Raw genomic sequence first — 26,394 nt, 5'->3', positions numbered from 1 at the left:
GAAATGCAAGTGATCAAAAAGCATTATTTATTACCACAACAGGTGAACATTATTTTTAATAGGTGCTGCTCGGCAGCGTCATACTGCATGTATGCGATCATAAACTGTGTGGTCCCTGTTCAAACTTGTTTTTAAGTTTCTATTTCTATCTTTTTTCATCAATGTCCTCATAACACTTAGTATTCTTGTTCTGTAAGCTGTGGAGCTTCAGTGATGTCAGGTTTAATAGGAATATACATGTTGTCTGCATGATTTGATGGCTTTATTTACAATATTAGATGACAAAGTGGTTATTGATGCTTCAAGTTTCTAGAATCATGTATTCAAATCTCAGTCCAGGCACTGCTTACATAGTTTACAGTATACTGTATGTTATCCCCATGTCTATATCAAGTTTTTGTCCAAGTGTTCCAGTTTTCTTCTCACATCTCAAAAGATGTCTGTTATGTTAGTTGGTGACTAAATTGGTTTTCTTTTCCCAGTAAGTTTTTTTGTAAGTGAGTGTGCCCAATGAGTGTCCTGTACAGGTTAGGGTTCTGCCTTGCATTGAGTGCTGTTGGTATAGGCACTGGCTGTTTGAGCTGAATAAGTGTGGTAAAAAAGGAGTGACTGAATGTACTGATGAAAACTGTGTTGTAGTATTTCAGTAACACTGTCACCCATTAACGTCTTTGTTTCTTTCAGTGTCATTAATGAACCTGGTTAACCTTAAGCAACTGGATCTGACATACAACGACACAGTGGAAGATGAAGGCTGGGACCACTTCTTTAAAAATGCAAACACTCTGAAGGACCTGACAGAGCTAGATATAAGCCTGCGGCCATCCACAAGAAGGGACTGTACTCCATGGTTCTCGAGCCTAAAGACATTTCTGACTGGAACCTCTGCCCTGAGAGAACTGGGGCTGCACAGATGGCTGCTGTCTGGCCTTCAGAGTGCCTCTCTGGAAACCATCAGTAAAAGTCACAATATCAAGGTTCACTTTGACTTTAGTGAACCAGCTCAGAAAGAACAACATGTTTCTGTAGATGTTGCCTGAACAGCACATTCGTGGCCATGTAGACCAGGAGGAATCCTGTCCGCTCTCCTTTTCTTTCATTTAAAATAAGCTTGCAAGCCTCATACTTCTGGAATAAGAAGATGGAGCACAAATGATTTTAGAGGTGATGTGATGGCAATAAGTAGCAATGGTTGACATTCTGGCTAATGACTGCTTTTCTGTTAATGGCTAACAATCTGTTATCATTACTCTTAACAGTGGCTGATTGCAGACCATAAGATGTTATACCCTATTGTGTATATTTTAGATTTTGTTTTTGGTATAATGTGAAATTGTTGCTTCAAGACTGGCAATAATTAATGGATGGGAGCAGTTGGAAGGAGCTGGGTATCTTGTGAGAGTAGACTTTATGTTAAATTATATTCATGATGATTTTTTAGCCAAATCATTTACAGTTTCTACAAGCACATTGCAACATTGAATTTCAAGTTAAGTCCAACATAAATTATTTATTTATATTCATGTAATGTGTACACAGTATTATAATACAGTGTATCAAGATTTAAAGATCTCTGAGGTGTTTCTTTTGATTACATATCTTAGTAACTTATTTCATGCATCTTTAGTCATCAGTGTGAAATGTATTCATAAACTGTACCCGACTGTGTACTCGCATTCTTGATGAAGAACTTGTATTAAACCTACAGCTGACATCAGCCTTATCCTTTCTCAGCAGAATCTTCAACACTCTTATTACGTTTCCTCTTAAACTCTTTACCTAGAATTGTTGAGTGTGGATTGGCTCCAGCAGACTCCCGTGACCCTGTAGTTAGGATGTAGCAGGTTGGATAATGCATGGATGGATGTTGAGTGCATTCTATAACTAAATCACAGTCTCTTGACTTTGACCCCTCATACAGGGTTCTGGTAGCCTTTTTGATGACCACTGTATATTGACTAATGATACGGTCCAGTCCAGTGCTTAACGTCTAACCCTCCAGATCATTATAGTGAGGTTCATGGCTAGAATGCCATTCTACTGAGACATTAATAGGGTGATGAAGCTGTGTGAAAACCCCTCACTGCCCCTCTCTTTTGGTCTATTAAGATATTCTCATCTGGACAGTCAACATGGTGACATCTAAGCTTAAGTCACTCCCAATACTGTATGCTAAGAGTTTTATTATTACCAGGTGACACTTCTGATCATTTTTACTGTTCAAATTTGTCATTGCTATATTTCCTCCTAAATTTGTTCCATTTTCATTCCACTGTTTTATATCTGAGTAATAGATGACACATTTTTTAAGAACTTAAACCTGAGGGCTGTAGATCTGCCACTGCCAGACAGTGGTGGTTTTCATTGTTGTTCGTGTTTAATTCTGTTTATAAAACTAGAAATTAGCCATTTTGCAATTCTGTGTGTTGTGTAAATGTCTAATCAAGATTGGAATGTTGACTTGTGCCAAATACTGTTAGGGTACACTCTGACAGCCCTATAATGAAGGAAACCATTTTGGGGTAATAAATGGATGGCATAACAAAGGAATGTTAGTCATTTGGACATTTTTTGAAGTTCACAATACATTCACATTTCAATACCTATTTTATTAAGAAAATCTGACAGAAGTAGTTATTATATCAAAAACTTCCCAGACTTCTTTTCTTGTTTATTTCTTTTTCTTGCCACTTGCTGGTTTGCTTGCTGCTCCTTTCTTTCCTTTGGCTGGTGGTGCACCTTTTTTTCCTTTGCCCTTGATTGCTGCCATTCTTTGACCAAAGAGCTCCTTGAATGGGCCTAGGCCCCTTCTCACCATCAAGCCCCGCCACCATGCCTGAATCTGTAATAGCATTGTAGAAACAACTTGTTAGGCCAGTGACCAAGCTTCACATTAATTCATTTTACATGCTAAGGACGATGGTTGTGCGATTGAGCCCTATAAAATGTGCTTCTGGTCTTACACCCAGTGCTGCAGGAAGAATAATAACTCAGGAATTTTTACCTCAAAAAATAACTATAGTGTTAGGTTGCTTATTATTTTAAAAAGTAATTAGATTATACAGCACATTTCATATGTTATCCACAGCACTTCTACTTACAGTACATTGCACTGCTATACGTTCATCTCATCCACACAAATCTATCAATTTCAGAAATACTGAGACAGATTATTTCAACCAGAAGAAGGAATAATGCTGTTGCTTGAATATTTGCCTCAAGAAATTTATCTTGGGGATGCTTCCACCTGTGGCTGCTGAAAATGTTTGCAAAGCTAACATATGTGCAGGCGAACAGTGTGCAACAGACATGCACAGACTGGAAAATGCTAAATTGCAAAGTGCTTATATGGCCAAATAACCAGGTTAGTCGTGGAGAAATCAGTGTGCGTTGAACAGGTTTATCAGGGACCAAAAACCCAGTTTCTCTAACAGGAGTAAGGGTTTACATGGCATTTTTGAAACCAGATTTGTATGAATAACCGTTACCCAACTACATGTGAACACATTTAATTGACTGTGATGAATGAGTGACAGTTTTTCAGAAATAATTTGATCTAAAACTCAAAGCATCCACTCTTGTGAACTGATACAGCTTATAAGCTGTTGCTTACTGTACCTTTGTGGCTTTGATCTGCCGCATCCTCTTGTCTTGAAGGTATTTGTGCAAGGCCACAATTCCTGTCGTACATATTTCCATCGGGGGATCTGAAAGTGGGTTACCCTCCAGCTCAAGTACTTCAAGGGTCTGCAGGTGGTCAAAATCATCGGGAAGTCGACTTAGCTGGTTGCCCTGAATGAAGAGCTTCTTTAAAGCTGTGTAATTCAAATGAGAAATGTTAAAAAAGAGAAAACCAGTAACAACTCTTAAGATGCATTGCAGCACATCTCATTCAGAAAATGTCCAGTTTTTTTGTACCTTCTACACTAACCCAGAAGACAACACCCAAGAAACTCCCATTTATAAGGTCAGGTTACAAAGGGACGTGGACTAAGCAGGGGCACAGAAACACAAACGTGATATCTGGCATGATGAAGCCAATGAGAAAGCACCAGAAATTCAAAGCTTTCATGCTTTTCAATCCTTATCTTAAAGGAAATATTTAGTATTGCTCCTGAAAAATCACTTTAAGGGGTTTAGAGGATGCTTAACACAAGTTTGATGTGATCTGTAGTGCTGGAGATTACAGGATTCCTTAGGTTCTTAGAGAGGACAATGAAGGACTCTTGAAGGATGGACAGTTTGCTTATGATTGAATGCTGCTCTTAATGTTGTGTTTCATTCTTTCTTCTGTACTGAGGCTTTCTGTATAAAAAGATAGAACTAGATTTGTCCCCAGGGGGAAATTTGTTTTTTTACAGAAGCTCTTCAAAACAAATTAATATACTGTAGATGGATAAGTAAGTAAATAAATAAATAGACACTTTGGTCTGAACAAACACAGGAATTCAAAAGAGAAGAAAACTTCTGACTTGGCAGTGCCAGTCCCAGTGAGGCATTTTGCAGACATATTGCTGTTGGTATAAAGGAGCACCAGTAGTGCTTCTTGACACACTTCTGCTGAATAATTTGTTAGCTGAAAGTCTTCAGTGTTAGTGTGTCAGAGTGTGGATGTGCAGCATTGTTCATATTGGCACGCAGATTTCTTTTAATTCTCTGTGACCTCCAGAGGGTCTAGAGTGTGCGCTATAACCAAGCTTGCCCTTTTAATTATTGATTATCTTAGTAGGTACTTAGTTCAGTTGTTTTACATTCAGTTTTTTATGTAATGTCTATTGTCACACACATAGGAGTAGGAGGAAGCTGTATGGACCAACTGAAGGTAATTCCACACCAGACCAGGGGGCAGTGGGGTGCACTAAACATTCTTCCGTTACCTCTACAGACCAAACACGGGAAAACCTGTCTGACTCGTCCCTAAAGACGTCACTTCCGGTTCTGGCGGCTAGAAGGAGGTCATTTCTGGTTCCCTTACATCACTTCTGATCTTGGCATTTAAACCCACCATCTTAACCACTGATCATCAGTTCTTGTTTGAACTCCTTCAAAGACACTACTGTCTTACTTCCAAAACCCATTGCAGCCAGGGATAAATATACGGGTGGCTGCCCCAAACCTTTTTAAGTGTGTTGAGTCTGATCCTTTCACACTATGTATTACTATTTTCTAAGTAAGAAGGCATGCATTAAATCACTGTCTTCCTGTGAAATCCCTGACTGGAACACTAGCAGACCAAACTTTCTTTTCCTTTGGGGACCTAAAAAAAAATCTCTACTAATAGATCTGGATGGCAGGGTGGTGCAGTGGCAGTGACGTAGCTAGAGTTTGTGCCACTCAGGGTGGGGCGGTGCTTCAATTTGTAACCCTCAAACATATCTGAATATGTTAATTTTCTATTTAAATAGAAAATTTAAATGACGTATAGAGAAAAATTAAGATACATATTGCATAGATTTATTCATATATAGAGAAACAGCAATAATTTTTTACATATAATTATTTATAAGCATCAACTAGATAAGAATATAATATTGATGCACTGATAAGCCATGTTCTAATTAAACCAGAAAACCAGAACCAGTGTAGTGTACAAGTGATAGGTGGGGATGTTTACTGCGCAGAGCAAGAACGCATTCAGATTGATAACGAAATGAAATTATAAATTGTAAATTAGTTGTTTATCTTCCTAAAAAGTATTACCGGTGTCATGTTTATGTTTACTTTTGTTATTGCCTCATAAATTTCAACAGCTGTGTCTGATGCCGTCACAGAAGGACAGTCTGAAAGTTATTTTTGAAGCATTTGTGGATAAAAATCAGAGAATTTTACTTTTTTTATTCATGAGTGATATTTTTCCAAACCCTGCTGCTTACACATGAATTGTACCGAGCCTTTTAGCCGATAATGCCGCCCCCAAAAATGTGCCGCCTGGGGCGGAACGCCCCAGCTACTCTGTGCAGTGATAGAGTTTGAACTGTTGGATTTCAGTTCAAGATTAATGTTTGCATAGGTCTTCGCTGACCATTCTGTTCCTAAACATGTACTTTTCAATGTAAATCGTTGCAGTGTTAGCGAGACAGGAGTTGCCATGTGCCTTGCATGCAACACCTATCTTCCAAACACCTTGTTGTAGACTAAGCAGGTCCAGAAAATGGATGGATGAATGAAAAGTGATTCAATATGAGGGAGTCTGGGCAAAAGCATGACTAAGCCTTATGATGGAGAAACATAACATCCAGGTTTGGTGGCTGTTTTGCGGGTGATGTTGCCTGGAATGAGTGGCATTACATCTGCAGTTTGCAGATTAAAAAAATATCATTGGTTATGAAGTGAATAATAAACCCTTTCTATTCAACATTGAAAAATAACATATAGCATTTTTAAGAATGAACTCTAACAATTGGTGAAGAGAGGCTATTTAATCCCAATAGCTGTGCCAAAATCTTTTTGGAGTTTAAAATCTTCAGCCTTCACCCCTAAACCATCATGTTCAGCTACTTGGATCACAGCTGCTGGCAGTCATATTCTCATTTAAATTACACATAATGCCCTTGGGCGTGAGAACTATGGGTTTATGTGCAGTCTTGTACTTTACCGTACATCTGCTATCTGTCACTCTCCTTGGGCCAGTGCAAAGACAACAAAGAATACTTACTTTTAATTTAAATGTGAACCAGTGAACATGCTATCAAAGTTACAGGGGTCAATTCTCAGGTTGGAGGCACAGAGGACATTTTACTTTGTTTACTCAACAGGTTTACTTACATATCTCTGGTGACTCTTCTTATGAAGTCAGTAGATGGATTTGGAGAGCATGGGGGGGTCATGAGGTTGCTGGAAAGGGGTGTGTGGTGCTCCCGATATCTATGCAAAAGGATGAAGGTCCAAGTCTTTAGAGGCCTGGTGTTCCTGTCTTGCTTTATGGATGCGAGACATGGACGCTATCCAGTGCCCTGAGATGAAGACTGGACTCCTTTGCTCATGGAGTCCCACATGAGGCACATTACCTGCATTGTGAGGGAGCGTCAGTTGTGGCACTACGGCCATGTGGCGCGATTCCCTGAGGGTGATCCAGCTCGTAAGATCCTCATTGTTGTGGACCCAAGTGGCTGGACCAGGCCAAGGGGACGTCCATGTAACACCTGGCTGAGGCAGACAGAGGGTCATTTCTGGAGAGTGGGACTGAACCACGTGTCTGCCCTGGGTGCCAACCAGGATCCTGAGTTGTTTCGTCATGTGGTGGGTGTGGCAACGTGTTGTACCAGTGCATGCTCCCCAACCTGACCTGACTCGAGAACTTCTTAAAATCTTAACAGTCTACGAACAGTGGAATGAACTTTTCAGTGAATGACAAAGTCTACAGCAATAGCAGCATGAACTATCTGTGACTAAATGGCATTTACATTCATGAGCTGTGCTGCACACAGAGTGAGGGGTATAGTGCAAAAACAGCCTGCCAGATGTGAGATTCAGGAGGGGTACAGTCTGTGAGGACCTGGGTGGGGGGGTTCAAAAAATAAGTTCTGCCTGTTTGTCACTTTGTTTTTACCCTGCCCTCCCTTGTAGGCTTCATCTTAATTTTTGGAGTTGCCAACCAAGACCTCACTGAAAACATAAGGCTGCAGTAAGTGGATACCGAAATAAAGGGTGGTGAATGGCTGGCTTTCACTTTCTCCTGACTATTAGCAATGTTTCCTTAAGGACACATGGAAAAGGAGCTGCATGTCTGCAACTTGGAGAGACTACGCTTTTGGATTGACATCAGCAAGACAGGTAGGACAGAGATGGATCCAGACACCTACACTCCCTTAAGGTGAGTGTGTCCCACACACACACACACCACTTATGAGTACCTTGTAAGTTACAGATGCCATCATGTAGCTCCGTTAGTTGGTTATTATGACAGTCAAGAATGTTCAGGTTGGCTAAAGTGCCAATGGCAGCAGGAAGAGCAGTCAAGCTGTTGTTTTCCACGTAAAGTTCTTTCAGGCTCTGAAGAAAAGAAAGACGGCTCATATCCTTAAAGCATACTTATTTCTAGTTAACTGCAAAAAATGCTCCCCTGTATCATCTACTTATGGCTCACTTTAATTCCAGCTTTGCGGTGTAGTCGTTACCACTGTTGCCTTAAGGTACCATGAACTGCTGCTTGTTTAGGTGTTGTTTGCACATTGTCCTTACCTGTGCATAGGTCTTTCACCAAGTACTCAACTTTCCTCCCTCTTCCCATTAGCTTAACTGACAACTCTTAATTGACTGGTGTGTCTGAATTGTGGGTATGAGTGAGTAGGCCTCTGGTGGAACTGACAACAGTCCAGGCCTTGTGCCTGCCTTGCACATGATATTGCAATGATAAACTCCATCATTCATGACCCTGTACTGAACTGAGAATGTTGATTAAGTCTACACTTTTTGTTTGTTAGAGATAACTGGTCTTGGTTCTCCTCCTGAGTTTCTGTGTGACCAGACTTCAACGGACATCTCGGCATTAAGTATTTTTACTGAACCAGATACTATCTTTCCTTCTGGTAGCTTCCAAAAGTGAACTTGGGTTTGTTGTCTGCTGCTTCACTACTTGAACCCAACATGAAGGTTTGTCTGCTAGGTGCTGTGGTGAGAGGTTAGGGTTGAGGATGTGCTAAGCATCAGCCATTATCTCTGTTCATTGCTATAGCAATGCTTTAATATAAAAGAGGAACTGTCTGTGTGTTTAACTGAAGCAGCAACATTTTAAAAAATTCTAAAAATACCGATTCAAAAATTTGGGGATACGTGTGGACTCCAGTAACTACACCATTTACCCCTGTCATACTGGATGTTCTTCAGGTGAGTAAAGCAGTATTTTCTTTTCTTTCCTTTTAAAATCAGTTTTTCAGAGGTCAGCACATCTGTATTGGGTTTCCTTTCACTTCATTCTTTTAGGTTGTGTAATAATTTACTGACCACCATCTGAAGCACTGTTACTATTTCACCTAAATCAGTTCAGGGTCACAAGTACTTAGGAGGTAGGAGCTACCTCCAGACAAGGTGTCAGGCATATTAGAGGGAATTATGGAGCAGCACTGATCGTTGCGCTAACCTTATCATACTTACTGTTCCTAAAGAAATGTCTATCGGAATCCCTAAAAATTCCACCTTTCATCACTTACTAAAAGAATCATTTTTATCTATAGGTATCAGATACTTGAAACTACTGAGAGATTTGTGTTCTGTCTTCCTCAAACTAAAACATTGTCAGTTTCCTTTCTGCAGTGTCTTTCTTTTTAAGCTTTAACTTTTTTAAAATGTCATGTTTGTTGCATTCGCTATGTAAGCAGGAGTCAGTCAGTTGTGTTTGTGTGACTCTAGTGCAGCTTACCATTCCCATTTAAAAAGACAAAGGGACATAGAGTTTGTTGTCACCCTTAAACTACAGAAATAAACATAACAAGTAACAAACCTGCATCATAGAGATTGTGTCCGGCAAACGTGTAAGTTTCAGCCCCTCATCCTGCCCCAAGTACAGCTTCTCCAGAGCAGGTAAGAAGCAGATCTCCTCTGGGAAAATTTCAAACCTGTTGCCGGTCAACCCCAGATTCTTCAGCTGGGTGAGCTCCTTGATGTCTGCAGGCAGCTGCAAGGCAAAGTAAAAGAGGAGCCAAAGGTTGATTCAAGATGTCCGTATCAGCTCTTAAACTCTTCCACATCATTCAAGGACACAAAACGGGAATGCATGTTGGGAATAAAAACATAGGACAATATATTTTTTTTAAAAACATCGATCAATTAACTTGCCTTTTATCTTGCATGGTTTAATGATCTGCCTGGTAATAGGAGAGCTGCTTAAGACTAATCATGCTCAAAAACAAATTAAAAATGAATGCAATAAAGACGTGCTGGATGGTGATGGGTAATAAATAGAAAGATAATGATCAGCTAATGAGAAAGATACAATAAATATATATATGCAGTATATATATATATATATATAGAGAGAGAGAGAGAGAGAGAGAGAGAATTTCATCTGTTACTGTAAAATTTTGATACTGTATGCATTCAGATCATCCTCCAAAATCGCATATTAAGTAAAGGGAACCTAAAGAGATGCTTTTTTTTTTTATAAACTAATTTCGTTCACTTAACAAAGTACACTTTGTGAGAAAGTAATTGCCCCTTAGTTAAATCAACACAATAAGAGTTAAGAGAGTTAGAGTGGACAGTCAGAGCCATCTGATTGAACACAACTAGGTCTGGCTACAGCACAAGTGGGCAGATTCAGTCCTGGAGGGCCGCAGTGGTTGCAGGTTTTTGTTCCAACCCAGTTGCTTAATTAAAAGCCAGTCCTTGTTAATTATTTAATTTCATAGCTTGTTAGTGCTTTAACTCTGCCATGTCAAATCATTCTCATATCCTACATTTTGTTTTCCTTTCTAAAGATATCATCCAAATGCTTTGAAGTCTAAAACAGAAGAGTTATTCTCAGTCCTTCACTTTTTTCTCGTCACTTTCCTTCCAAGTATTTAATTAAACCCAATAGTGCATTATAAATACACACAGTTTTAAATGGTAACAAGCTAAATGGAGAAATGCTGGTTTCTTTTGTCATTTGCATCTTACTGCTAATAAGGAGTGATTAAAAACCAAGACTACAGCTGTTTAAGACTAAAATAAACAATAAGGGTTCAAAATCTTAATGAGCGAGACAACAAAAGTGAAGCAGAAGTGTTACTTGAGTAATAAGTGCTTTTTATTAAGCAATTGGGTTGGAGCAAAAACCTGCAGCCACTGCGGCCCTCCAGGACTGAATCTGCCCACCTCTGCTACAGAGTCAAACAAACTCACTTTTTTTGACCATACCATTGAAATCATGTTGACACCACAAAGATTCAACAAGCACATACTGCTGTGATCAAAGAAATTTTTGAAGATGTCATAAAAAATGCTGTTGATATTAATTAGACTGGAATGGTCTACAAAGCCATTTGGAGCACTAGAAGGAGTTAGGAATCTTCCTCTAGAGCAGGGGTGTCAAACTCCAGTCCTGGAGGGCCGCAGTGGCTGCAGGTTTTCTTTCTAATCATCTTCTTAATTAGTGACCAGTTTTTGCTGCTAATTAACTTCTTTTGCCTTAAGTTTAATTGACCTCTGAATTATTTTGTTCCTTAACTAGCAGCCAAACAATAATGAGACACAAAACAAGCTGCCACATGGCCAGCTCACCTGTGCCCATCACATAATATCTGAACATAAAGAAAGTTCTCAGTAAGGTTGATCTCTCAGGTCACCAAAACGTTTTGACAGTGTTCTTAAAAAAGACAGAAAAATCAACAGTTTTGGAAATGTCTGCTGTAGCAGAATGAGAGCAGAAACAAACTGTGGAATTAAATAACGGGTTGAATTAACAACAAGAATTGACTGCTCATTAAGAAACTAAACGGAGTGAAATTGGTTGGAGTCTGAAGCCCCGATTTAGCTGGCCATCTGTTGGCTCGTCTCGCGTCTCATTTCTGTTTGGCTGTTATTTAAAGAAGAAAAGAATCAATTGAGAGGGCTGAATCCTTAAAAACAGGACTATTAAAATGAAGGGAAAAGAAGTTAATTAGCGGAGAAAACTGGTCACTGATTAGGAAAAGGGTTAGAATGAAAACCTGAAGCCACTCCGGCCCTCCAGGCCTGTAGATCAACACCCCTACTCTAGTATATTAGCCCAAAATGCAAGTGCCACAAAATGTAACGAAGTGTCTCAGGCAAAATAAAAAAATGATGCACATAAAATATTGGGGGATAGCATTAAGAAGTTGATTGAGTAAAACAGGTAGGTATGAATTCAAAGTGAAAGAGTCTGGTTAGTAGAAAGAATTCACAATCACTCAAGTGGATTTTTTCACAGTAGTGATGTGCAGTCTTTTTATTTTAAAAATGTAGTAAAAATGTAGGCAACAGGGTGCAGTGGAGATTAAACTTTGAGGCTGTGGGTTCAAATCCTGCTACTTACACTGCGTGGCCCTAAGCAAGTCACTTGAGCTGCCTTTGCTCCAATTGGAAAACCAAAAAAATTTAACCAATTGTATCATAAATGGTGCAAGTTGCCTTGATAAAGGTGTTGACCAAATAAGTAAATGTAGTTATGCATTAAATAGTTGTATTCTAGTTTAATTAAACAAAAACTATAAAATCATTCCCTTTTTATAATGCATATATGTACACTGGCTCAGACTTAGGTTAACTCGAGTTCCACTGCCAAACAACAAGATAAATTAATGTTAGTCATACCTCTGTCTTCTGAGGGGGAAGAGAAGCCAAAATAAGGCAGAAACAAGCCAGCACATACAGTATACTGTGTGTATCCATACTGACGTATGATGTGCAAGTTAGTCCAATTGTTTTGTGATTGTATACTTTTTTTCTTATTGAAACTAAACTCATCTCAGCCGAAGTCATCATCTGTTATTGTTGCCACCCCAGGAATTTTGTGCACACCACCACTTTATGCTGCCTCACCCCCTGTCTTATTTTATGCAAAGCGCTTGTTCTAATTTTTGTTCGTTTGTACTTAGGGCCAGCTTACTCCAGGGAGGCAGATTAAAATCATCCATTATGTCATAAAGGATCTCAAAAACTATCCAAAGAACGACAAGCTTCTCTTGCTTCAGAAAAAAGTCACAGTGTTCATGACTCCATTATCAGAGAGACACATTGCACAAATGAGCTTCACAAGTGGAAACCACTATGAAACAAGACAAACAGCAAAGGTCAGTTTCTCATTAGCCTGGAAGCACCTGGATGATCCCCAAGCTTACTTGCGTCAATGACAGTAGGGATTTTTAGATGACATGGGTCTCATTATGTCCAGCATGAAGCAAATATGATACTAACAATTCAGAATGGTGGCTGCAATGTGATATTGTGAGAATGACTTACTGCCTCAGGACCTGGATGACTTGCCATAGCTGAAGGAACCATGAATACTGCTCTGTATCAGAAAGTTCTTAAGGAGAACGTTCCTTTATTTGTTATAGAGCTGAAATGGAGGTGTAGTTACATCATACAGCAAGCCAATGATCCAAACATCCATCCATCCATCCATCCATTTTCTAACCCGCTGAATCCGAATACAGGGTCACGGGGGTCCGCTGGAGCCAATCCCAGCCAACACAGGGCACAAGGCAGGAACCAATCCAGGGCAGGGTGCCAACCCACCGCAGGACACACACAAACACACCAAGCACACACTAGGGCCAATTTAGAATCGCCAATCCACCTGACCTGCATGTCTTTGGATTGTGGGAGGAAACCGGAGCACCCGGAGGAAACCCACGCAGACACGGGGAGAACATGCAAACTCCATGCAGGGAGGACCCGGGAAGCGAACCCGGGTCTCCTAACTGCGAGGCAGCAGCGCTACCACTGCACCACCGAGCCGCCCATGATCCAAACACTAAAAGCAAAATCCACATCAGAATGCATGAAAAAAAGAAAAATCAACATTAAGGTTTTGGGCTGGTCTAGTCAAAGTCCAGATGGAAACCCAATACAGATACTATGGTGGACTTGAAACAAACAGTTAATGTTTAAAATTTAAAAAATGTTTTGGAATTAAAGCAGTTCTGCAAGGAAGAGTGGGGTAACAATTTTACACAGTGATGTGAAAGACTGGTTTTGAATTATAAAGAAGTGTTTGATTGCAACCATTGCAGGTAAATATGGTGCAAGCAGCAGTTAGTAGGGGGAAATTACTTTTGCACATGGTGCTGAATATCTTTATTAATTTAAAAAATAACGAAAGTTAAAGAAGTGTTATTAATTCACTCAGTTGCACTTTAATTTTAGATTATGGTTGAACTCATGAAGATATTCAGTCTCAAAAATGTTGCATTAATAGTGGAAATGAGAACACTGTAAGCATATACTGTAGATTGATATGGGCGGGCTAATGATAGACAGGTAGATATATTGATATTCATTTGGATAAAGTGTTCAGATTCATGAAGATAAAGCTCTTTGGTATTATTCAGCCAGCATAGTCGAATGTTGAGGACAAAGAACTATAAACCACCTGATTGCAGGTTCATTTCCCACCTCTGACCCTCTCTGTGTCCCTGTGCAAGTTACGTCACCTGCCTTTGTTTCAAAATATAAAAGGTACCTATGTAAACAATAGTAACATATTATTATGTTGTAAGGTGCCTTAAGCAAGGGCATATCCAGAAGAAACAATGATAATTGTTGACTACTGGTTTTATCACGAGGCAGGCATTACATTTTGGTGTATAAAAACAGAATAATTAAAGTTGTCAACTGCCTTGAGAAGGGCACTGTATATAAATGAATTGAAATTGAAGCCACTTGATGTAAGTCCGCGATCTCAACACAAATTCACAAGATCAATGCAACTGCAGTTTCATGTCATGACTTGATGTCTCATTTTTCACTTTTCATTTTACACATATCACCCAAGACCTCAGTGTAAAAATAACATACAGTGGCATGCAGACGTTTGGGCACCCTTGCTTTAAAATGTCTGTTACTGTGAATAGTTAAGTGAGCAGAAGATGAACTGATCACCAAAAGGCATAAAGTTAAAGCTGACACATTCCTTTTCACCATTTTATTCTACATTAGTGTATTGGTTTCGTTTGTACTGTTGTACAGTGGATTAAAAAAGAAGAGAGCACCATGCAAATGTTTGGGCACCCCAAGATATGCGAGGTCTCAGATAAGTTTTCAGATCTTAATTAGCCCATTAGGGTTATGGCTTGTTCATTTATCATTAGGAAGCCCCAGCAGTATAGCGATATAAATTCTCAGAATCCTCAAACTTTGGGCTCCTATAAGCAGCTGCCTAGCATTCTGAAAAATAAAACAATTGATGCTCACAAAACAGGAGAAGGCTATAAGAAGATGGCAAAGTATTTTCCGGTAGCTGTTTCCTTGGTTTGTAACATCATTAACAAATGGCAGTTAACAGGAACAGTGGAGGTCAAGTTGAGGTCTAGAAGACCAAGAAAACCTTCAGAAAGAACTGCTCTTTGGATTGCTAGAAATAAACACCTCTGTCTGACTGCAAAAGACATTTAGCAGACCCTGGAGTGGAGGTGCACTGTTCCACTGTGCAGGGAAACCTGAACAAATATGACCTTCACGGTAGAGTCAGCAGAAGAAAACCTTTCCTGGGTCCCAGCCACAAAATACATCACCTGAAGTTTGCAAATGAACACCTAAACAGTCCTGATGCATTTTGAAAACGAGTCATGTAATGAAGAAGTCAAAATAGAACTTTGCGGCCACCATGTGCAAAGGTATGTTTAGACAAAAAAGGGGTGCCGTGAATTCCATGAAAAGAGCACGTCTCTAACTATTAAGCATGGTGGGCTTTGGGCTTGTGTTACAGCCAGTGGCACAGGGAACATAACATTGGCCAAGAGAAGAAGGATTTCAATTAAACATCAGCATGTTCTGAAAGCAAACTTCACACCCTCTGTTAAAATGTTTGAATTAAAAAAAGAGGACGAGTCCTACAACAAGATAATGATATGAAACGCACCTCAAAATTTACAGTGGAATATCTCAAGATTTGCAAGCTGGCAGTTCTGCACAGTCCCCCGACCTAAACATCATTGAAAATCTGTAGATTGATCTCAAAAGAGCAGTGTAGGCAAAACGGCCCAAGAATCTTGCAGAATTAGAAATCCTTTGCATGGACGAATGGGCAAAAATACACCAAGTAACAAGTTGAAGACTCTTAGCTGGCCACAGAAAGTATTAACAAGCTGTGATACTTGCCAAAAAACATCAAGGGCAACAACATTTATTCATATATCTGTTTATCATACAACAGTGTAGCTCAAAAAGTGCGTTACTAACTGTTGTGGTGTGAAATTTTGCATACAAGTTGATAAATATTTTGTATGTCTTTATTTGCAACTTATGCAAAGCAATGTAATATTAGTATTTCATTAGTGAGAAGCATTCATGTTTACCCCCTAGGACTAAGTCAGGACAGTGAATTGTATGACAGGGTTGGGGGAAAGTACCTCAAACAGGTTTGGCAAATGGTTCTCTGCAGGGCTCTCTTAATCAACCCCCACAGGAAAGCCAGACTGCCTAGCTGGCAAACATCAACTCAACACATGGTTTTCAGGGCAGGTGTGAAAGTATTCTGTGCCCCATTGGTCTGAAGTAAGGCTGTTTGGAATTGGCTTGTATCAGGGCTTGGACAGAGAGTCTATAAATTTGCTTGCTTTACCCATCTCTCTCTGAGAAAATGATGAAGGAGCATCTCACACACCATGAACTGAAAAGGACAACACAGCTCGGCAGCCATATTGAGACAGGCATGCGGCCTGTTCTGAAGAAAGCTGACCAAAACTGAGGACTTCACTAGAGACATTTTAAGTAACTAACAGGTCTGTGTGCTGCCTGAAACTACACATCAGCATTTATCAGGTTGTATGGTTTTCAGTATTCAAATGTACTTTGCTTATTGTTATTATTTATGAATATTATCAATAATACTTTAATTAAAGTGTAACTTAACTCCTGCTTGTTTTTACTACATCTAATTGATTGAGGCTATAAATTGTAGAAGGGAAGGTGGGGAGAAGTTATATGGTACAATAGCTTATAAATAGTGGTAAGTCTGGGAGATTTGAGGCATTCTGACAAAGCATACACATTAATAATACAAAAGGGGAAAGTAGAACAATATATTACTCTACCAAGACAAAACACAAACTAACTTTTGCTTCAGGCCCTTTTAAATTTTTTGGGTATTTGTACCTGTGAATGATGGAAATAAAATGTAATCTTGCTTAAAATATTAAAGAAATGTGTCATCTTTAGCTGCATGCCTTTTGATGATCACTGCTCACTTAACTATTCACAGTAAGACATTTTAAGCAAGGGTGTTCAAACTTTTGCATGCCACAGTAACATAACGTAACATTCTCAGTTTTATGTAATCTCAGTCAGGGTTGTCTGAAGCCAAAACCTAACCCAGCAGCATCGGGTGCAGTTCATTGCTCAACCAACTCACACACACGCAAAGAGGTTATTTCGAAATATGAATTAACCCAACATGCCTGTCCATTGGATGTGGGTGGGAAATCCACTCATGTTATTGTCATTATTGTTTCGCACCGCCATTTTATGCTTTATTGTAAATTGTGTTCATTGTTATTTTGTCCCTTGTTCTAACAGCTGCAGCTATGTTAGGCTGTGACAATGATGCGCCATCATATTTGCTATATTGACGGCATGTTATGCCATCCACCGGCAACTGCTAAAGAACAGCTATGGGCTTCAGTCTTTGACACGTTTCTGCATATAAACTTTAATGGAGTTAGTAGTGAGTCAGGGAACGGAAATTAGATATCTGGGATTTGGGGCTTTTTTCTTTTGAGTTCCAATTCAACCTTAACAAATGCTGTTTTTGATTTTTTGGTTAGGATCATGGACCGTTTATTTGACTACAGTAATCCCTCGCTATATCACGCTTCGACTTTCGAGGCTTCACTCTATCGCCGGATTTTATATGTAAGCATATCTAAATATAAAGCGCAGATTTTTCGCTGCTTCGCGGGTTTTTGGACAATGGGTCATTTTACTTCTGGTACATGCTTCCTCAGTTGGTTTGCCCAGTTGATTTCATACAAGGGACACTATTGGCGGATGGCTGAGAAGCTAACCAATCAGAGCATGCAGTTAAGTTCCTGTGTGCTGATTGGCTCAGCGACAGAACGCTGAATTAGATTCCGTGACATTAACCAGGAAGTCTCGTCTCGCTAATTCAGCATCAACGTGTTTCACTGTGTAAAGAGTTAACTTTTGTGCTCTTTTGTGTTTATTTTTGTGCTTAGTCAAGCCCTTCATTATGGCTCCAAAACGATCTGCTCCTGCTACTGGGGCCATGCCCAAGTGCCAACGGAAGATGTTAACAATTGCCGAAAAGGTAAACGTTTTGGATATGTTGAAGGTAGGGAAAAGCTACACCGCTGTAGGACACTATTATGGCATCAATGAGTCCATGATTCTTTTTATTTAAAAAGGAGGAAAAGAATATGAGATCTATGGCCGCAGTGTCCTTTTAACCAGGGCGCAAAACGAGTTGTAAGTGGATGTAATAAGGCGGTAGTCCGGATGGAATCTGCTTTAGGGATTTGGTTTGAAGACTGCCAGAAGAAAAACAACGGCGGTGCTACACAGACGCCTGAAGAGGCTCCTTTAGAAGAACTGTAACGCTCTCCTTTGTTGTGCAGTAAAATTAAACTCATCGTTATCGGACAAGTCATCGTGTCATTGTTGGTGAGTAACCATAATTAATTTTCTACTTACAGTACTTAGTACATGTACGTATGTTTAGTGTCACTGTACACACATTTACTTTATACAATTTTTCTTGCATTGTACGTATTTATTGCTGGTGGCCTGCCTGTCGTAATGTCTGTAACATATGTGATATCGGAGACGCTCGATATCTTTTAAATAATATTTAGGTTTTACTGTATATAAACAGTGTGTCTACATACATAATTTCAATGAATCTTACCTAATATCTAAGAGAATACAAAGGGATTATGCTGTATAACTGTGCGGGGAATATTTATAAACAGTGTGGAAGAGTTTATAAGGGCTTAAAATATATAAAAATAACCATACAAACATATAGTTTCTACTTAGCGGATTTTCACCAATCGCGGTGGGTTCTGGAACGTAATCCCTGCGATCGAGGAGGGATTACTGGTCTCGTTGTTTTGTCACTTGGTATGTTAATTTCCTAACCCTTCTTTCAAAACTGTTGTCCTTTGGGTTGTGAATCTTATCCGTTCTGTTATGCCTTTAGTATGGAAGGCAGAAATATTTTTTACATAGAACTCAGGAAATGAAAGGAAACTCTAAACTGAGTGAAAGTTTGTAACCAAAAAAACAGCCCTATCTTTAGCCAAAGCCTAAACAGAAAAACAGAAAAAGAGTATTTGAGGAAACTGAAACAAAAAGTCTGTATTTCATAAAAAAATAAGCATAAATCAAAGAACGCACCACACGTAAAAAATATTTTTTGAATCAGAGATGGCCAGAGATTGAATGATGATGACCTTCTTTTATATTGTCACAACTGACAACGATCACCGCAAGGCATTGTAATAAAAGTCACAAGCTGTAAAACTCCACAAAACAAGATGGAATTAAAAAGAGACGGGAAAATAAAAAAAAAAATCTTAAATTTAATTTAAATATTTTTCAGATTCAGCACATGTCAAAACACAGAGCAAAAAAAGCAATTTCCAAAGAATTTCACAATAACCAAAAAAAAATGAAAAGGAACCAAATCGTAAAACGTTATCATTTATTAAACAAATTTTTGTAGGCAACATTTAAATAAGGAGGTAAGAATGCAGCTGCTTCATCTGACATTTTAGAATGTGCTTTTCCGTGCAGCTTTGGAACTCATTGTTGGAAACAAGTCACATGGAGAAAGCTAAATTAATTTAAAAGAGACTCAGTCATATTCCTGCCTTCACTTATGCAGACTAGAGATTCTTGATGTGCAGATAACATGAAGGACAGCTTGTATCTGTCATGTAAAAACTGTAACAATTTCCTGAAAAAAGAATACAAAAGAGTCACAACACTGGCCAGTCCCAATAGGAGTATAAGTTTGCTGTAAGTTCAAACTTAGCCAGTATTGGACTGAATCCAGCCCCTCACCACCCACCAAGAAGAAAAACAGCTATATACAGAGTGAAAACTGAAAATGAGGAGTATATTAAATAAACCAAAGGGTACTAAACAAAACACAGAAATACATACGCATATTTAAAAGAAATGAGCATTCATATAAAAATGCGATGTGAGACAATAAGCATTGCACAAAACAAACTGTTCCCCAGCAAAACCCAAAACCCATATACGTGTGGCAGAAAAGTAATGAGACTGGCAACACTGCAAGCGATCTGGCAACGCTGCGCTGTTTTCCTTGATAGAGCGCGTGTATCAGTACCCTCCCATAGCTCAGTGCGAGTTTCAACTCCTTCCGTTAACTACGTGATTTTTGTGACTGCTATTAGCGAAGTTGTGTTTTTGGTTGTGCGTCACGCAAAATGGAACAGCGGAATTTGGAGCAACGTTGTGCCATTAAACGGCAAGTGTGACGTTTGGAAAATTAAAACAGGCCTATGGGGAACATTCTTTATCCCGAGCTCAAGTTTTTCAGGGAGGCCTTCAACTTCGAAAACCAATGAAAACATCGAACGTGTGAACACTCTTGTGTCGTTTAACATTAAGAATGTTGAGTGATAACAATTAAATTTGAACAGATTTACCGTTCATCAAATTTTGACTGAACATTTGCAAATGTGAAAGGTCTGTGCCAAAATGGTGCCGAAAAACCTCACAATTGAGCAGAAGGACAATCGAAAAAACGCATTCCTGTGGTTCCCCAGCCCCCTTATTCACCTGACCTCAGTCCGTGTGACTTTTTCCTTTTTCCTAAACTGAAAAATGTCCTCAAAGGACGTCATTTCGGGACTTATAGAAAAGATCCAAAAGAGTGTAACGGACATGCTGAAGACCATACCGGTTGAAGACTTCCAGCGCTGCTACCAACATTGGGAACAACGTCTCCATCGGTGTGTAGCTGCCCGAGGGAACTACTTTGAAGGGGATAACATTGATGTTTGAAAAAAATAAAAACTTTGGTAAATAAAAAAATCAGTCTCATTACTTTTCTGCCACACCTCGTAAAACAAGGAAGTCATAAAGACAAAGTCCACAACTGGAAGACAGTCCAGTTTTTAAATGGTTTATGAAAGAAGCAGAGTTGATATGTTGTAAAGCTGGCATGAACCTGTCTTTAACTAAAGCGATGGTAACTAACTCACTGGGTCACATGTTTTGGGCCTACACCTAATTAACATCACTCGGGACAAACATTTTTAAATGCCTTTCAGACAGCCTTTAGTGTCACAATCCCTCCTAACACACTAACAGCCATGTTTGGTGTTCTTCCAGATGGGCTTAAAGTGGAGAAGGACAAATAAACTGTACTACACTACTGGCACGTAGACTTACCTTGCTCAACTGGAAGAATCCTAACCCACCTATTCTAAGTCAGCGGGTAACTGATGTTACAGTATATAATACTTGAAATTGGAAAAAATCAAATTCTCACTTAGAGGATCTGTTCGAAACCTTTTTAAAACCTGGCAGAATTTAATTAATAACATCTTAGAATAAGCATGTATACTGGGGAGAAAGACTTATTTCTCTCTTTACTACTCTTAACAGTTTTGCTCTGGCTGTTGACCTTCCTCTCTTTCTCATGGACGGGGGCTGATTTGAATTTAGTTTTGTTAAGTTTGACTTGATTGTATGGAATCTTATATGCTTTTAATAAGTTCAATAAAAGATAAAAAGGAAAGCAAAAAAAAAAGAAAATGAAAGGCAGAAAACACAAGAAGAGTAACTGGAATAATCGCATAATATGTGGCGTGAAGATGCAGCAAGCCACACAGGGACTGTCAGAAATGATAGTTCAAGTGATCATCTTACTGACTACTTGAGATGAACGTCTAGCAACAGCAAGATGAATAAAAGTAAAGTCCTGGGCTACAGACTACAGAAGTCTAGATATTTTCAGGGTAGAGAACTGGTTCAAAACTAATCGCTGTGTTGGTGAGTGGAGAGAACTGGAGTAACCATACTTTGCTGGGTTGCACTTTAAATCCTATTTTCCAGAACAGACATAAGTAGTAAACTGGAAGTTTCATTACTAAGGTGGGAAAAATCCTGTGTGTACTGCCATCCCATTCCATCTCCTGACCTTTACACTTACAGTAACATGCATATAAATGCAAATGGACAGCCACAAACAACATTTAGAAACTGGACATAAATACAATATTTATATTTATGTAGCAGCCAGCATTAAAAGGTGAAGGTAAGTAAAGTCTGAGAAAAACATGATGACATGTTTTGTCCTTATGTCATCATCTGTTTTGGTGTATGTGTGAAGTTTGGCTTTATGCTACAATAAGGTTTCAAAACTGCAGAATATGCTGCCTATCTTAGCTGTGTCAGGAAAAAGGCAGGAACCAGCTGAGGATGGGGCAGCAGCCTGCCACAAGGCATACTCCTCCACGCACATAGACCCACAATCACTCATACTTAGCCTAACTCGCACATCTCTGGGATGTATAGGAGTATGTGGAAATGAAGCAATCTCCCTGGAGACATTGACAGGACCAGTATGTAATCCCTGCCTATCATCTCTTTTGGCATTCAAATGATGTCTATGAAGATTATACATGTGACATTAGATGATTGAGGAGATCTTTCAATGAACGATGGACCATAGGAGAGTAGAGACAGGGGTTTAGCTTAGGAGTGTCTTCAGAAAATCCAATCTTTACCAACACTTCATTCCTCACCACTTAATTTGTATTTAAGTATAATTTCTAGAATTCTAAAAATGCACTTTTCAAAATCTCCTAGGCTGCCATTTTGCACATCCAGACAGCTGCTCAGTCCTCCAATATGCCAGGGTCTGACCGTTCTTTCAACAGGGGACAGGGTGAGGATCTAAGTGGCTTGTATGCTCTGTGCAGAGGACTAGTCACAAGTCACCATTACTACCTATAGTACTCTTTTGTTTACCAAAATTTAAGAAAGAAAAAGTTAATCTAATGAGGTCTTCTTAAATCTAGAATATGACTCTACTGCGTGTGCCTGCGTCTCAATAAAGAATTTTTTGGAGGTACAATATGAAGTAAAGAAAATGCACTAAGTAGAAAAAGATTAGTGTTCATACCTGTGTTAATTTGTTGTCATCTAATGATAGCATCTCCAGGCGGGGCAGAGAGCAGACGGCAACTGGAAAGGTGCTGAAGCGGTTTTGGCTGAGATCCAGAACACGCAGTTCAGAGAGCTGGCGAATGTGACATGGCACGTTCCGTAGGCCTGTATTCTTTAGGTAGAGCACCTGCAGAAAGGCCAGCTTGCTCACATGTGAGGGTAAAATACGGAGCCTGTTGTAAGACAGCGCGAGCTCCACAAGGCCTGTCAGAGCGTTCCATGGCACTTTGCTGATGCAGTTGGCGGTCACATCAAGATAGGTAAGGCCGGTGCACTGTGAAAGGGATTGAGGTACAAAGCACACACGATTGGACGCCAGGAAAAGCTTGGTCAGATTCTGCAGCAATGCAATCTCATCTGGCACGCAGCTTATGGCATTCTGCTCCAGGTCCACAATTTCCAGGTTAGAAAGTTGGCACAATACAGTGGGGAACTCTTCAAACAGGTTTCTCTGGAGGTAAATTTCTTGAAGTTTGGTCAAATTGACAATCTCTTTGGGCAAAGTGGAAAGCTGGTTGCCAGAAAGGCCAAGCAGCTGCAAGTTGTAAACATTTTTGCATATCAAGATGGGGACTTCCTTGATGCCAAGGTTATAGAGCCTCAACTCTTGCAAGTCCCAAAGGCAACTTAGTGGCCGGAGAGTCTCCTCCGTCGATGTCAGAGGATTGTCACTCAGATCAAGACACTGCAATTGATGAAGTTCACCAAGCTCATCACACAGGCTCTCCAGGCTGTTTTCGTGCAGATAGAGAACATGGAGGTGTTCAAGGTTTTTTATCCCACTGGGTATAAACCTAATGGAGTTCTTCTCCAAGTGAAGCTCTTCAAGATGCTTCATCCTCAGGATATCTTCTGGAATGGTTTCCAAACCATGTGCAGAAGAATCCAAGAAATAAACCCTGTCAGCACCTTCTCGAGGATAGAAAAGCTTTGGGACACTTTGGGTAACTCCAGTCTCTAAAATGATAGACGTAGTAATCTCGGAGAAGTGCACTGATGGCATATTTGAGGACATGAAGCCAGGTCCACTAATAATAAGCCAGACCTGTGAAGGGTAAAGATGTTGATATGTTAGGGTTCATATTTTAAAAAGCAGTTAACATAACATATATAACAGAATAGTTTGTTCTCTACACTTGCTGTTTGACTCTGAGGGCAAACACTGCCTCCATCTATTCATTTTCTAAACCTGTTTTTTCCATCATGGACAAAGGGAGACTTGGTCATTCTAGCAACAATGAATATATGGGAGAACAACCCCTGGATGGGAAGCCAATGTATCTCAAAACAGACAAATATATACTTGTTCCATTTAGAGACACCAATCTAGTTAAATAAGATAGAAATTTGGAATTTTACAGAAGCTTAATTAATTAAAAAAAGCATGAATATACACACACACACACACAATAGTTGATACACACACCAGAATAACTAAAATGGAAGAAATATAAAGAGAAAAAAAACATTCAGTCACAGTGAGGCATTACGCAGATGTACTGTTGTGGTATAAAGAAGCCCCAGTAGCGTTTCTTGACACACTTCTGCTGAATAATTTGTTAGCTTAGTGTGTCAGAGAGGGGATGTGCAGAGTTGTTCATAATGGCACTTAGTTTTGTTTTCATTCTCTCCTTTGATATAACATTCAGGGGGTCCAAAGTGTGTCCTTTAAATGCTTTAAAAGCTTGCCCTTTTATTAGTTTGTTGATTCGGTGGACCTCTCTTAAAGTGATGCTATTAGTCCAGCACACTGCAGCATAGAAAAATCACACTGGTCATCACAGACGTGTAAAAGATGTGAAGAATGACATTATCGACATTAAATAAATGCAGTTCCTCTAGTTCCTCTGTGTTATGAGACCAGTCCAGCCTGTGATTAATGTGGACCCCAAGTACCTGTCAGAGTTGCACCACCTCTAGATCTACTCCATGAATGGTGACTGGACGTTGAGGATCTTTGGTGCAGTGAAAACCAATAACTTGCTGATGTTAAGTTGTTAATTCTTTCCGTACCAAGAAACAAAAGTTCTTCACCTGACTGCTATACTCTGTCTCATCTGCTTTATCAATAAAACCCCATAAGTGCAGAGTCATCTGAGAAGTGACATAACCTGGTGTTATATTTATAGTCTGTGGTGGATAGAGTAAAGAGAAAAGGAAACTCGTCTGTTCCTTGTGGTACTCCAGTGTTGCTCACATCCATTTCAGAAATATTCTAAAATGTAACGAAAAAGCACTAGTGCCAAACCACATTGTTCAAATCATTATACCCCATAAATTCAGCTCACATTCAGCAACTTAATTTGTTAATGCTAGCTGGTGAGGACTTCATAACATTCATCAACAAACAAAGTGCCATTTTCTTAGAGACCAATGTCTGTAGAAACACTCTGAGAAACACATAATGTAGGTTTAAGAGGGCATATTATCTTGTATGGATCGTAAGAAATACAGTGCAGACTTGATAGGCATCAGACCTCATTCTCATGACTTCTTTCATTGAGCAGGAATATACAAGATTGTCAAATAAGTCACGCTATTGGAAAAGGTGGCTCTACTGTTGGAACTTATCTTTTGACTACAAAATAAACAGCAGCTTATCTTTAAGTCATGATGTCATCGTCATGAACAAGGAGAGACAATATAGTGGGGGACATAATTACTTGATCCCCTGCTGAATTTGTAAGTTTGCACACTTACAAAGAAATGAACAGTCTCTGATTTTTATGGTAGTTTCATTTTAATGGAGAGAGACAGAATATGATCCAAAAATCCAGAAAACATCCTGGCCTGTACATTTGCCTTCTTGAGTAAGGGAACCTTGTGGGTGCTGCATGATTTTAATCCATTACGGTGTAGTGTGTTACCAAAGGTGTTCTTGCCGACTGTGCTCTCAACTGCCTTCAGATCATTAACAGCTCCTCCCGTGTAGTTTTGGGCTGATCCCTCACCTTTCTCATGATCATCCTCACCCCATGAGGCAAGATCTTGCATGAAGTTCCCGACCAAGGGCGATTGATGGTCATTTTATATTTCTTCCATTTCTGAATATGCGCACCAACAGTTGTCACCTTCTCACCAAGCTTCTTGCTTATGGTCTCATAGCCCATTCCAGTCTTGTGCAGGTCTACTGTCTTGTCCCCGATGTCTTTTGACAGCTCTTTGGTCTTGCCCATGGTGGTGGAGAGGTTGGAATGGAAGTAATTGATTCTATGGACAGGTGTGCTTTATACACACAATGAGCTTAGATCAGAAGTATCTGTAATTGATTGATTGATTGATTGATTGTAGTCACCAATCTGTGGGAGCCAGAATTCTGGCTGGGTTGTAGGGGATCAAATACTTATTTCACTCAATGAGAAGCAAATTAATTTATAACTTTTATGTAATATGTGTAATGTGTTTTTTCTGGATTTGTGGTTGATATTCTGTCTCTCTCCATTAAAATAAAATTACAGTAAAAAGTAGAGACGGATCATTTCATTGTAAGTGAGCAAACTTACAAATTCAGCAGGGGATCAAATAATTATTTCCCCCACTGTAAGATTTTAACACAATAAATAA

At 39.4% G+C, this 26,394-nt stretch overlaps 2 protein-coding genes across 3 annotated transcripts in view; one reads left to right on the top strand and one right to left on the bottom strand.

Moving 5' to 3' along the window:
- The window catches only part of lrrc31 (leucine rich repeat containing 31), a 30,534-nt gene extending 28,811 nt beyond the window's left edge, over positions 1-1,723 (top strand). Inside the window, exon 11 of the mRNA XM_039761043.1 lies at positions 685-1,723. Within this exon, the coding sequence (XP_039616977.1) occupies positions 685-1,040 (356 nt within the window). The 3' untranslated portion in view covers positions 1,041-1,723. The remainder of the gene's footprint in view (positions 1-684) is intronic.
- A 696-nt stretch (positions 1,724-2,419) lies between these two features.
- LOC120533927 (leucine-rich repeat and IQ domain-containing protein 4-like) overlaps positions 2,420-26,394 on the bottom strand; it is a 30,196-nt gene continuing 6,221 nt past the window's right edge. For both annotated transcript variants that reach the window (XM_039761055.1, XM_039761063.1), the window contains exons 2-6: positions 22,787-23,875; positions 9,440-9,613; positions 7,854-7,992; positions 3,619-3,815; positions 2,420-2,842 (exon numbers count right to left, since the gene is read on the bottom strand). In XM_039761055.1, coding sequence (XP_039616989.1) covers positions 2,672-2,842; positions 3,619-3,815; positions 7,854-7,992; positions 9,440-9,613; positions 22,787-23,845 — 1,740 coding nt within the window. In that variant the 5' untranslated portion in view covers positions 23,846-23,875 and the 3' untranslated portion in view covers positions 2,420-2,671. The remainder of the gene's footprint in view (positions 2,843-3,618; positions 3,816-7,853; positions 7,993-9,439; positions 9,614-22,786; positions 23,876-26,394) is intronic.

Source organism: Polypterus senegalus, chromosome 1 (genome assembly GCF_016835505.1).
Source record: "Polypterus senegalus isolate Bchr_013 chromosome 1, ASM1683550v1, whole genome shotgun sequence".
Taxonomy (NCBI): Eukaryota; Metazoa; Chordata; class Cladistia; order Polypteriformes; family Polypteridae; genus Polypterus; species Polypterus senegalus.
This window is presented reverse-complemented; position numbering and strand designations above follow the sequence as displayed.